Source organism: Tachypleus tridentatus, chromosome 13, assembly GCF_004210375.1.
Source record: "Tachypleus tridentatus isolate NWPU-2018 chromosome 13, ASM421037v1, whole genome shotgun sequence".
Taxonomy (NCBI): Eukaryota; Metazoa; Arthropoda; class Merostomata; order Xiphosura; family Limulidae; genus Tachypleus; species Tachypleus tridentatus.
Genome location: NC_134837.1, coordinates 118898979 through 118914170, shown reverse-complemented (window position 1 = coordinate 118914170; position 15192 = coordinate 118898979). Strand labels below are relative to the sequence as shown.

The 15192-nt window shown below is 32.3% G+C and overlaps 1 protein-coding gene across 1 annotated transcript in view; it reads right to left on the bottom strand.

The window, feature by feature from the left end:
* The window catches only part of LOC143239621 (galanin receptor 2a-like), a 28487-nt gene extending 27108 nt beyond the window's left edge, over window positions 1-1379 (bottom strand). The window contains exon 1 of the mRNA XM_076480911.1: window positions 698-1379. Within this exon, the coding sequence (XP_076337026.1) occupies window positions 698-1188 (491 nt within the window). The 5' untranslated portion in view covers window positions 1189-1379. The remainder of the gene's footprint in view (window positions 1-697) is intronic.
* Between the last annotated feature and the right edge of the window lie 13813 nt (window positions 1380-15192).

Genomic DNA, 15192 nt, shown 5'->3' with positions numbered 1-15192 from the left:
GATCTAACCTGGAATGTTTGTATTATAAGTCCTCGGGCTTACTGCCAAGCCATTAGTTTTTGTGGTGTTTTTTTATAAAAGGAGGATGTTTCACACACTTACGGTACCCCCGTGGGGTAGCTGTAACTCTTCGGTTGTACAACAGTGGCACAGTGTTATGTCTGCGGTTTTGATACCTGTAGTAGGCATAGCGGAGATAGCCCTTTCTGTGGCTTTGTGCATAATAACAAACAAACAAATTAAGCGTTCTTGATGACGAGAAACCCACTTGAAATAAAAATGTATCTCAGGTTAAGAATATAACCTAGGAAGGTCGAACGTTGTTCTCTCCTTATCAATAAAACTGTTAATACCCATACCAGCCATTCTGAGATACAAATCAAGCGTTCATTTCTCCTCGGTAAGAGATAGCTCGATATGGCTTTGCTATAACAAAGTGAGGTAAAACGACACATATACACACACTTTATGCTACTTAAAACAGTTTTAATTGAACTTTTATTTTTTAATAACCTTATCTGAAATCTACAGGTCAATGTTGCTCATCTATCAAAAATCTGCCTAATTTAATAAAATGGTGTATTTTCATTAAATGCAGAAACAATGCTGTTTCCTTTACGCACAGTTTTAATATGTTAACTCATTTAATTTTTCCTTTAAAAAGTTTAGTATAATTTCGTGAGGGAATTCATCTTACCTTTCAAGAGTTACTGCCACCAAATTAAGAACAGAAGCAAAAGCAGAGACCATTTCAGCGTAAGCTGCTGTTCTGCAGATGGTCCCGTCTTTATCCCACTGAATGACAAAGTAATGAGCGACATCCAGCGGGACATAAATAACCAGAAGCAAGAGATCAGCAACGGCCAGGCTAACGAGGAAGATGCTGGTGACATTCCTTGAAGAGCTGTCACAGGTCATGACAGCAACGACGATTATGTTTCCAGTGACCCCAATGATGAAAGTGATGATATAAGTGGTCATGATGAATGGAAAGTAGGAGTTGATCTTCCAGGGTGTTAGCATTTCTTCTGGATGGGGAAAATAGATGATGTCATCTTGAAGATGTTCGTCCATTGTGATATTGGAAACATTTGTAAGTATGGACTGTGTGGCGTTGTTATTAATATCTAAGAGATAATAAACAATAGAACTCTGGACTGTCATGGCTGTCCCTTCATTCATCACCATGATGACTTGGCGACTAGCGGCAAAACAATGAACTAAAACAGTTCGTTGAGAGATTGTCCTAAATTAACAATTTTTTTGCTTGTTTTCTGGCACACAAAGCTTCAGACGTCGTTTTACTGCCGTTATGAACTAACTTAACTACGCATGGCTAGAGAATGCATTCTTTCATTTTCAGCAAAACACACATCAGTGTCACTAGAAATAAATAAATAAAAAACAACAAATAGTTAGTCAACAAATGCTAGTTGATTTAAAAACGTTAAAAGAAACGAATCCACTTAAACGATGAATGTATAAAATTATGATACGCTTGAAAACTGCTTGGTTAGGAGTTCACAGAAAAATAAATCAATTAATGTAGTAGAGAAAACAAAGTTGAAAAGGAACAATTCATTGTTTAAAATACAATAGTTATCCTGCAATAAAGCCTGAAAAGTGAGACTAAAACAAGTACTTTATATCCTAAATTGTGGCAATTAATCTGCAGCCCGCTTTTGTCTTCAAGTATATCCTGAGAGTATGTGTTGGTAGAAGCCGAGATTCAATCCCGGACCTTCTCGATAATGAACGATTGATATACAATCGCCATAACTTAATCGTAAGGATTTAATATCAGCTGTTGTTTGTTAACACAAATTAAGGAAATCTTAATTATACATATGACTGTGTACGTATTGTAGATGTTTTCATAACTACGAACAGATGGTACAAACCAATGGACAGCTGCTCAGATCTGTAAAAATCTTCACGTTATTTGAACCACTCGCTACCATACACGAATATGTACGTACATATTTGACTACAGAACCATCAGTTGGGAGTCTCCACCTGTTTTTAAAAGTTGCATGTGTATTCAGTCTTTTTTGGCAACAACACCGCTGTAATAAAATATGAATCACACAAACAGAAACAAAATTACCGAGACAACATGCAACCAACTCCAACGATTACTGTTGTAGCGCCCTCTGTATTTTACATAGAAAATGTTATTTCAACTAAAATGCTGTGATCAGTTCCTTATAAGCCAGAAAACAAAACAAAAACAGATAAAATTTATTAATATGAGGCACTGTGTAAAGCCCACAAGTAGAAAGAAGTATGGAAGTCAGTTGATAATTTGAAGACAAAAAAATAGTTGTAAATAAAGACAGAATGATGGGTAACTATACTAAGTCAGTCCTACCAACACAGAATGAAAACAGACAGACTGGTGAAAGGATGAATTTTCTGCAATAATGTTGTTCTATTGTATAATAAAAGAATGATAAAACGTAGATATAATTATAGTTAACGTTGAAATCTGACAACTGTTAAAGCTCTCGGCTACTAGAAAACAGCGGGTACAAAATTACAAGACAGTCGATGTGATTTCTTCAACTAGCCTTCATCTTTCAATGAAAGTTTGATTTAAAAAGAAATTCCTGTATTTGTGATTATCCATTTTAAAGTGAGCAACAGAAATTACTATGGCATTCTCTTCCAGATGAAGGCGGGGTATAACAAATCGTTTTTGAAGTTAAACCAAACGTATATTACTTTCTCTACTATTAAACCCTAACTTGTCATTTAGGGTTATCTTTTAATACATATTTTCAACCATTTTTTTTACAAAATAAGTATTACTTATCATCTCAGCGAGGGCGCTTAGTATTTATTAATCTCTTTTGTTCTCATCATTTTTACACCAAAATTAAGGTTATGTGCAAGTGGAAAGTTCAAAAATCTACATTGTCATATGGTACTGCCCTAACCCTAAAAGCTTATCTTTCTTTCACATATTACGTCCTCCATAGATGTTCTACACATACACATAGACAAACAAACATAGCTATTCTTATTACCAATGTAACCCTAGCTTTTCTTAATGATATTGGTAATATTTATTAATAGTATAGTCCTAGCTTTTCTTAATAATACTGATAATATATATTAACAATATAGTCCTTGCTTCTTTTAATAATACTAATATAGCTATTGTATGACGTAAGAGTGGTCTTTCAAAATGAGACTATGTACAATAAATATGAATATTGGCACTACTTATTGACAATGTAGTCCTAGCTTCTCTTAACATTATTGGTACTATTTATTGACGATACAGTCCTATCTTTTCTTAATATTATTGGTACTATTTATTGACAATGTAGTCCTATCTTTTCTTAATATTATTGGTACTATTTATTGACGATGCAGTCCTAGCTTTTCTTAATATTTTTGGTAATATTTATTGAAATGCAGTTGCAGCTTTTCTAATATTATTCGTACTATTTATTGACAATGTAGTCCTATCTTTTCTTAACATTATTGATACTATTTCTTGACAATGCAGTCCTATCTTTTCTTAATATTATTGGTACTATTTATTGACAATGTTGTCCTAGCTTTTCTTAATATTATTGGTACTATTTATTGACAATACAGTCCTAGCTTTTCTTAATATTATTGGTACTATTTATTGACGATACAGACCTAGCTTTTCTTAACATTAATGGTACTATTTTTTGACAATGCAGTTCTAGCTTTTTTAATATTATTGGTACTATTTATTGACAATGTAATCCAGCTTTTCTTAACATTAATGATACTATTTATTGAGAATGCAGTCCTATCTTTTCTTAATATTATTGGTACTATTTCTTGACAATGCAGTCGCAGCTTTTCTTAATATTATTGGTACTATTTCTTAACAATGTAGTCCTATCTTTTCTTAATATTATTGGTATTATTTATTGACGATTCAGTCCTAGATTTTCTTAACATTATTGGTACTATTTATTGACAATGCAGTTCTAGCTTTTTTAATACTATTGGTACTATTTATTGACAAGTTAGTCCTATCTTTTCTTAATGTTATTGGTACTATTTATTGACAATGTTGTCCTAGCTTTTCTTAATATTATTGGTACTATTTATTGACAATACAGTCCTATCTTTCCTTAATATTATTGGTATTATTTATTGACAATGTAGTCCTAGCTTTTCTTAACATTATTGATACTATTTATTGACAATGCAGTCCTAGCTTTTCTAAATAGCATTGATACTATTTATTAACAATGCAGTCCTAGTTTTTCTTAATATTATTGGTACTATTTATTAACAATGCAGTCCTAGCTTTTCTTAATATTATTGGTACTATTTATTGACAATGTAGTCCTATCTTTTCTTAATATTATTGGTACTATTTATTGACGATACAGTACTATCTTTTCTTAATATTATTGGTACTATTTATTGACAATGCAGTCCTATGTTTTCTTAATATTATTGGTATTATTTATTGACAATGTAGTCCTAGCTTTTCTTAACATTATTGATATTATTTATTGACAATGCAGTCCTAGCTTTTCTTGACATTATTGATACCATTTATTAACAATGCAGTTCTAGCTTTTTATAATATTATTGTTACCATTCATTTACAATGCAGTCCTAGCTTTTCTTAACATTATTGATACTATTTATTGACAATGCAGTCCTAGCTTTTCTTAATATTATTGGTACTATTTCTTGACAATGTAGTCCTATCTTTTCTTAATATTATTGGTACTATTTATTGACGATGCAGTCCTAGCTTTTCTTAATATTTTTGGTAATATTTATTGAAATGCAGTTGTAGCTTTTCTAATATTATTCGTACTATTTATTGACAATGTAGTCCTATCTTTTCTTAATATTATTGGTACTATTTATTGATGAGCAGTCCTAGCTTTTCTTAATATTATTGGTACTATTTATTGACGATACAGTCCTATCTTTTCTTAATATTATTGGTACTATTTATTGACAATGCAGTCCTATGTTTTCTTAATATTATTGTTACTATTTATTAACAATGCAGTCCTAGCTTTTCTTAACATTATTGATACTATTTATTGACAATGCAGTCCTAGCTTTTCTTAATATTATTGGTACTATTTATTGACAATGCAGTCCTATCTTTTCTTAATATTATTGGTACTATTTCTTGACAATGTAGTCCTATCTTTTCTTAATATTATTGGTACTATTTATTGACGATGCAGTCCTAGCTTTTCTTAATATTTTTGGTAATATTTATTGAAATGCAGTTGTAGCTTTTCTAATATTATTCGTACTATTTATTGACAATGTAGTCCTATCTTTTCTTAATATTATTGGTACTATTTATTGATGAGCAGTCCTAGCTTTTCTTAATATTTTTGGTAATATTTATTGAAATGTAGTTGCAGCTTTTCTAATATTATTCGTACTATTTATTGACAATGTAGTCCTATCTTTTCTTAACATTATTGATACTATTTCTTGACAATGCAGTCCTAGCTTTTCTTAATATTATTGGTACTATTTATTGACAATACAGTCCTATCTTTCCTTAATATTATTGGTATTATTTATTGACAATGTAGTCCTAGCTTTTCTTAACATTATTGATACTATTTATTAACAATGCAGTTCTAGCTTTTTATAATATTATTGTTACTATTTATTAACAATGCAGTCCTAGCTTTTCTAAATATTATTGATACTATTTATTAACAATGCAGTCCTAGTTTTTCTTAATATTATTGGTACTATTTATTGACAATGCAGTCCTATGTTTTCTTAATATTATTGTTACTATTTATTAACAATGCAGTCCTAGCTTTTCTTAACATTATTGATACTATTTATTGACAATGCAGTCCTAGCTTTTCTTAATATTATTGGTACTATTTATTGACAATGCAGTCCTATCTTTTCTTAATATTATTGGTACTATTTCTTGACAATGTAGTCCTATCTTTTCTTAATATTATTGGTACTATTTCTTGACAATGTAGTCCTATCTTTTCTTAATATTATTGGTACTATTTATTGACGATGCAGTCCTAGCTTTTCTTAATATTTTTGGTAATATTTATTGAAATGCAGTTGTAGCTTTTCTAATATTATTCGTACTATTTATTGACAATGTAGTCCTATCTTTTCTTAATATTATTGGTACTATTTATTGATGAGCAGTCCTAGCTTTTCTTAATATTTTTGGTAATATTTATTGAAATGTAGTTGCAGCTTTTCTAATATTATTCGTACTATTTATTGACAATGTAGTCCTATCTTTTCTTAACATTATTGATACTATTTCTTGACAATGCAGTCCTAGCTTTTCTTAATATTATTGGTACTATTTATTGACAATACAGTCCTATCTTTCCTTAATATTATTGGTATTATTTATTGACAATGTAGTCCTAGCTTTTCTTAACATTATTGATATTATTTATTGACAATGCAGTCCTAGCTTTTCTTAACATTATTGATACTATTTATTAACAATGCAGTTCTAGCTTTTTATAATATTATTGTTACTATTTATTAACAATGCAGTCCTAGCTTTTCTAAATATTATTGATACTATTTATTAACAATGCAGTCCTAGTTTTTCTTAATATTATTGGTACTATTTATTAACAATGCAGTCCTAGCTTTTCTTAATATTATTGGTACTATTTATTGACAATATAGTCCTAGCTTTTCTTAATATTATTGGTACTATTTATTGACAATGTAGTCCTATCTTTTCTTAATATTATTGGTACTATTTATTGATAATGTAGTCCTAGATTTTCTTAATATCATTGGTACTATTTATTGACAATGCAGTCCTATCTTTTCTTAATATTATTGGTACTATTTATTGACAATGTAGTCCTAGCTTTTCTTAATATTATTGGTACTATTTATTGACGATACAGTCCTATCTTTTCTTAATATTATTGGTACTATTTATTGACAATGCAGTCCTATGTTTTCTTAATATTATTGGTACTATTTATTGACAATGTAGTCCTATCTTTTCTTAATATTATTGGTATTATTTATCGACAATGTAGTCCCAGCTTTTCTTAACATTATTGATATTATTTATTGACAATGCAGTCCTAGCTTTTCTTAACATTATTGGTACTATTTATTGACGATACAGTACTATCTTTTCTTAATATTATTGGTACTATTTATTGACAATGCAGTCCTATGTTTTCTTAATATTATTGGTACTATTTATTGACAATGCAGTCCTAGCTTTTCTTAATATTATTGGTACTATTTATTGATAATGCAGTCCTATCTTTTCTTAATATTATTGGTACTATTTCTTGACAATGTAGTCCTATCTTTTCTTAATATTATTGGTACTATTTATTGACGATGCAGTCCTAGCTTTTCTTAATATTTTTGGTAATATTTATTGAAATGCAGTTGCAGCTTTTCTAATATTATTCGTACTATTTATTGACAATGTAGTCCTATCTTTTCTTAATATTATTGGTACTATTTATTGACGAGCAGTCCTAGCTTTTCTTAATATTTTTGGTAATATTTATTGAAATGCAGTTGCAGCTTTTCTAATATTATTCGTACTATTTATTGACAATGTAGTCCTATCTTTTCTTAACATTATTGATACTATTTATTGACAATGCAGTCCTAGCTTTTCTTAATATTATTGGTACTATTTATTGACGATACAGACCTAGCTTTTCTTAACATTATTGGTACTATTTTTTGACAATGCAGTTCTAGCTTTTTAATATTATTGGTACTATTTATTGACAATGTAATCCAGCTTTTCTTAACATTATTGATACAATTTATTGACAATGCAGTCCTAGCTTTTCTTAATATTATTGATACTATTTATTAACAATGCAGTCCTAGCTTTTCTTAATATTATTGATACTATTTATTAACAATGCAGTCCTAGTTTTTCTTAATATTATTGGTACTATTTATTGACAATGCAGTTCTAGCTTTTTTAATACTATTGGTACTATTTATTGACAATATAGTCCTAGCTTTTCTTAATATTATTGGTACTATTTATTGATCATTTATTCCTAAGTTTTTCACACAAATATAGTGCCGACAGTTAAAACAATATTAATCTACCTATACAACGGATACATTTCGTTGTACGTATCCATCTGTATATGCCCCTCCTCCGCCAAAACAACAAACAAACAAACAAACAATCTATAATTTTGTTAAGAAACGTAGTCCTACCCTATGATGATAACAATTTTGCTTCATCTACAGCACCCAGAGAAATCTCCATAAAATCGGGGACGGAAATACACGTCAGTAGCAACAACAGCCGTTTCTCTCTTTTCAGTCAAGAAGTGGTCAAGAAGGATGAAACAAAGAAAAAAGCAGAAGAAACAACAACCATCTTCTCCTGAGATTAAAATGCTTTTACCAAGCTTCGTGAAACGGCTCCTTCGTCCACGTTCAAAATCTCGTGGGGAAACGTGACTGTCTCGGAAAAGAATTTACGTATTCTTGCCCGCCTTCTTCGAATCGTTTGTTAATTTCGTCTTGTCGACAGTGTATTTATATGACAACCTAGGTAGCGCGCTGGTCTTTTTCTGAATCCTTTCACTGAGACTTACGCTAATGAAGGATTTTGTTTTCATAACTGAGTGTTACATTTTATTTGGTATTTCATCATGAGTAGAAGTGAGAAGAGTAGGGTTAAACGAACGTTGGGTTTGTTGTTTTTAAAAGAAACCACTCACAAATTCTCCCAACTTCTTTTACACCATACTTGTTGAAAAACCGTTATAGGCAAATACTGCATCAACAGAGGTTTTACTTAAAGAAATAATTATAATAGCTTTCCCTACATCAATAAATTTAGTACAGAAGTATGAGATTTTTTTTTCATAAAACCCACTGGTACTTCTCGCTGCACCAAATACTCTCATGTTAAGTGATGTTCACCTGGTGTCTTACATACCTACATGGTTTAATGTGTTAACGTTTTGCAAGTGAACAGATCGCATAAGAGATGTAAAGTTTTGAATTTGAAAACACCACATGCACAAAAGGTTAAACACTTATCGATAAAAAGCAAAGCGTATTCAGTGGGATCGCAATGTAAGTCCTGGACTTAAGGATCCTTAATTCCACATGCTAATTTCTAGGTACCACCGAGAACTACACACAAGTTTGTGAAAAACGCATAAAGCCTCGTTTATTGCGAAGAAATTATTTTACTAGCTAAAAAATAATGCCATTAAAGGAAGTCAAAGGATATAATAGTCAGCAGTCAGTCATCTTCATATACAGTAAATGTTGTAGCCATTATCTGTTTGACCCTTTCTCTGTCTGTGTATATATTTGTATGTCAATATTTCTGTTTATTTTGCCCACCTACTTACCCAACTGTCTATCTATTTATTATTGTGTCGTGTAAGTTCTTCCCTGTTCTTTCATCAGGTACCTAGATTTGTCTTCTCATGATTTAAAAACATTCATGTGGATTCCTTCAAGGTTTCACATGACAGAGATATCAGTCACGCAGATTACGTGGACAGTTGCTGACCTCTGTAAAGTTAGTGTTGTTGTGTAGTTAGATGGTTGCTGACTTCTGTAAAGTTACAATATTGTAATATAAAGTTACATAGTTGCTGACTTTGTAAAGTTACAATGCTGTTGTGTAAAGTTACATAGTTGCTGACTTCTGTAAAGTTACAATGTTGTAATATAAAGTTACATAGTTGCTGACTTTGTAAAGTTACAATGCTGTTGTGTAAAGTTACATAGTTGCTGACTTCTGTAAAGTTACAGTGTTGTTGTGTATTACGTAGTTGCTGACTTATGTAAAGTTATTAAGTTATACAGTTCTCTAAGTTATGTAAAACTACAAAGTTATTGCGTTTTGTGCAGTTATACAATTTTTGAGTTGTATAATGTTACTGTAATTGACAATCTGCTTGGAAAAGTCATTGTTAAATAAAGCTGTTTTTCCTAAAACAGCTGTGATTGTTAAATAAAGCTATTTTACCTCAGTTAGCAGTCACTGTTAAATATTTTTTTTTTTTACCTACGTCACCTGTCAGTGTTAAATAAAGATTTTTTTTACGTAAGTCAGGTGTGACTGTTAAATAAAGATGTTTTACGTAAGTCAGCTGTGACTGTTAAATAAAAATGTTTAACCTAGGTCAGCTGTCACTGTAAAATAAAGCTGTTTGACCTTAGTCAAGTATCACTGTTAAATAAATCTATTTTAACTATGTCAGCTGTGAGTTAAATATAGATTTTTGTTTACCTAGGTCAGCTGTCACTGTGAAATAAAGTTATTTTACCTAAGTCGGCTGTGAATGTTAAATATACTTTTTACGTAAGTCAGCTGTGACTGTTAAATAAAGACTTTTTTTTTACCTTGGTCAGCTGTCCCTGTGAAATAAAGCTATTTTACCTTAGTCAGCTTTCACTATTAAATAAAGATTTTTTTACGTTAGTCAGCTGTGACTGTTAAATAAATCTATTTTATCTAAGTCAGCTGTCATTGTTAAATAAAGCTGTTTTACATAAGTCGATTAGAGTTCTCTGCAGTGAATTGCCCGTGCAAAGCAATCTTTTTATATATCAAAAGTAGCATAAATTATTTAATCTACTTTTATTTACATTATAAAAATATGGTTACTATTCTCTATGAAAATCTACCTTTACATATTTTATTCATTTATATGGATTACCTGTTGTATACCAGAATTTTCAATGAAATACAGCCTAGTTGATATGGTCACGCCATCAGTAGTTACCCATCACACCATAATGGAACTCTTGCTTATATGATACTGGAAAAACTTTTTTTTACGCAATGTGCAAACACTAACTTTGCAAATTTTTATCCTGTATGCGTGTAAATTTGCAATAGAGGTCATTCTTTTCCCTTTCGCCTCTGTTTGTCTTCACGAGGAACTTCATTTTTCTCCATTCTCGGGGACAGATATGAAGGCCTGGCATGGCCAAGTGGATAAGGCACTCGACTCGTAATCTGATGGTCGCGGGTTCGAATCCCCTTCACACTAAATATGCTCACCCTTTCAGCCGTGGGAGCGTTATAATGTGACGGTCAGTCCCGCTATTCGGAGATGAAAGAGTAGCCCAAGAGTTTATGGTGGATGGTGATGACTAGCTGTCTTCCCTGTAGTCTTACACTGCAAAATTAGGGAGGGCTAGCGCAAATAGCCCTCGTTTAGCTTTATGCGAAATTCAAACCAAACCAATCATTTGGGCTAAACAACGAGGTAGTGACACCTAGTGTTCTAAATTTTGAACTACTGATCAGAAAAAAAAGCAGCCAATCGGTAGTATCCGACGCCACACGAGCTTTGATCCAACTCTTTGAAGCGAACGATGGGATTTTATAACGCTCCCACAACTGAAAAGGTGCAGCGTGTTTAGTGCTATTACCTCTCGAACCCCAGATCCGTAAATCCGAAGACTTACACGCTAACCATTGGGCCACGCTTATTTATTATATTCGAAAAACACATCTAATAAAACTGTTTTAAAACAAGGTTTGAGAAATAACCGATGAAACCCGATGTTTCGAAACCCATTTTTAATTAATATCTTATTTTACTAGTTAATCTTTGTCGACAATAAAGTCTATTTTTTAATATTTCAATTCAAAGAGAGAAAAAAATTATCTCCAGAACTGCCGATGAACCACGAATGTTTGTAAAAATAGTTTTCCAAACTATTTATACACACACTAAACCACTTGTGGGCCAAAACTATGTTAATTACGAAATTCCTAAACACATAGGAGTCAAATGAGTTTGACATTTGAGCTTGTAGTTTTGTATGTATGTCCAATTGAATCCCCTCATGGAGGGAATAATGTCATCAAAGATGGCAAGTAATAGTTCTGATTTTTGCCACCGGAGGGTACTATCGCCCCTGATTTTGAACTGATACGACTAGATGAAACACAGGTTGTAGGCAGCACCCATCACCAACTCTGGGGCTACTCTTGCCTGTCAGACCGCCTCTCTTATAGCAAGCTTACCTCGAGATGTACGACAATAGGATGCAAGCCATGAACCCATGGATTCACAGTCAGGGTACACCAACCTCTAGGACGGATTTATTTCTACATAAAATACGAATTATATGTTTTACGTTTTTGTTGTTTCAGCGCAAAGCTACACAATGTGCTATCTGCACTCTATCCATTGTGGGGAATGGAACCCCCGTGTTTAGACCGAAAACTCACAGGGGAGTTATATGTTTTAAGAAACTAGAGTGTTCAGTATATTTAACTGCGACAAATTTTATAGAGGTTCGTTTGTCTTCGGTTTTTGTTTATCGGGACTTCATGGAGGCCTCAGCAAAGATAAAGAAACGTTGCATTACTAAGTCCGGGTAAAAGACGCCAGCGTAACATTTCATTTTTATGGTACGTGTTGGGAATAAAATCTTCCAACTTCGATTGAGTGGATTTAATAACACTAATACAAGAATAACTCATATGTCGACAGTAAAAAAAATGTTTCTTTAACTGAATTCTAAGCTGCTGGTACAAATTATCTGAAACGTGACACATCTTTCTAAACCATCCCACTAGAGTAAATAACTTTATCAAAAAAATTATTTATTTTCACCTATAAAACATTAAGGGTAGTCAATTTCAATTCGCGCTTTTAGCATCAGTTTCATGGCAACAGTGACATATAATAAAAAATTTACCAGGTTTGAGTGGTGTTATATTCAGTAATAGCACAGTTGACATAATGCAAAAAGATATTGTTGACATAATATAACAGATCCAATTTCTCTAGGAAGAAAAAAACGAAATATACACAGCACCTTGTTCCTGAAGCAAGAAATTTTATAAAACCAGTATGACGTTGGGAATTAGAAGCTTGTTATGGTGTGAACGAGTATCGTGTTTGCTGTATCTCAACCGGAATGATGAACTTCAGTACTGAGTAAAATACGTCGTTGGCGAGGGACGTAATGACATAGTGTGGTTGAAATACTATTATACATATTACTTCTTGGACAGCCATGAGAGACCCAATAAATAATGTAGTTTAAAACTTCAATGAACCTTTATACTACCATCATATTCTTCATATTCAAACTATATCATCTGCCATATCATTACCCACCTGCATTGTGGACAGTCGGGTTCTGCTTTAAATTGTAACAGCTATCACGACTCACGTGGACAGTTTTGTCTTGTTGGAGATAAGAACTCCTTCCCCTCACATTCTTCACAGTTCAAACAAGTTACAACAACTTCCTGAGGGAAGACTTGTTGTGGTTTTCAATAATATTTTTCGAAAATGACAACAATCACGTGGTTCACCTTTGGCTGTTTCCGAGGTCAAAGCTCGGAAAGCACACGTGGTTTAATCAAAACACCGTTTTTTGTTGTTTTTTTGTCAGCGGCGGACAAAAGATGAAAGAAAAACAACTTTTGACTATATTGTTCAAAGCATTCGTTTCTAGCTTATGTCGATGTTTGATGCAATACTAATAGGAAACTGAGCCACTCTCTATCTTTCTACGTAGTGTTAAAATGTATATTTTTCTTATTATTTATCTATCACTGTACGTCCCTTTTGTAAACGACTTTTCACATACGAAACATCACGCCATTCTTAACACTCCTACGAAAATTGGGGCCTAATAGGCCCCAGAGCAACTTGAAAGGTTATTAATATTAGGCTAATAATTCTGTATTTAAATGAAATTGACATTAACTGACCCTATCCCTTTATATTTTAAGGAGCAATAATATTTTGACTTTTCAGACATTTGCGAAATAATATTTTAAAAAAATTTTTTAAACATCCACTACGGGTATTTTGGGGCCTATTAGGCCCCAGATCAAAAACATAAAAATGACTTTATTTATTTCCTGAATAATTCTAGAACAGGCCTGGGCAACCGAGAAAAGCAAATTATAGTAAAAATATATTAATTTTACAACTTCTTTTCAAAAGATGGATATTTAGGATAATAACTCTACTCCAACAATAATTTTAGACGGTCCTGATTATTGCCTAGTTTGCCCACGCCTGTTCTAGAACATCCTAGAAACTTTACAGAAGTATTTAGAATAATCTAGAATATTCTTGAAGCTTCTAGAATATTCTAGAAGAATCCACAAATCCTATATAAATGGGAGCTGAAATCTTCAAACCGTGTCAAAAATGATATCTCTTGATGAAGCTGTACATTTACTGACAAAAACCATCCGACGATGAAAGTGAACATGATAATGTCGAAGACTACTCTGAAAGTTGTGATGATGATCCTTCTGAAGCCAAAAATGATGAACAAATCGCGCCGTACCCTTCTGAAAGTGAAGAAAGTAATCAAGAAGATCTTACTACGATGCCAGTGAACGAACTTTTGTCCAAAGATAAGAATTTTAGTTATTCAACAACACCTTCAAGGATCAACAGGAGAACCGCAGCTCTAAATATATTCAATGGGAACCCAGGCATTACAAGGCAAGCTGCTCCAAGAGTCTCTACACCATTCTAAACATTCAAAATTTTCATTTCTGATAATATGATGGAACAGATCATTCACTCAACAAACACCGTCATGAAAGAACCAATTTTTGAAGAAGACCTCTGGAAATGGATCGCAGCTAATCTTTTCCTTGGAATAAGCAAATCCAAAAATGCATCGATTGACGAAATGTTTTCAACCGAATTCGGTTTGCCATTTTTGCGAAAACTGATTACACAAAACAAATTTTAAAAAAATGTGCTCAAAAATCAGATTTGACATCCACTCTCAAAGAAATAGAGAAATCAAAGATGCCGCCATCTCTGGAGTCTGGAATTTTTTCATTGAAAATTGCAAAAACAGTTACAACCCAAGCGAATACCTGACAGTGGATGAACAACTATGTAACTTCAAAGGAAGAGTTGGCTTCAGAACATACATTCCGACAAAGCCAGGCAAATACGGAATAAATATTTGGTGCCTAACAGATGCAAAGACAAGTTACCTCCTCAACGCTCAAATTTATACTGGAAAGGTTGGAAATACGACAGAAACAAATCAAGGAGAAAGAATAGTCAGAGAACTGAGTCAGCCATTTCTTGGAAAAGGAAGAACAATAACGACAGATAATTTCTTCACAACAATGACACTTGCCAAGTACCTACGAACAAAAAGAACAGGACTTGTTGGAACCATACGGAAATCAAGAACCTTCCT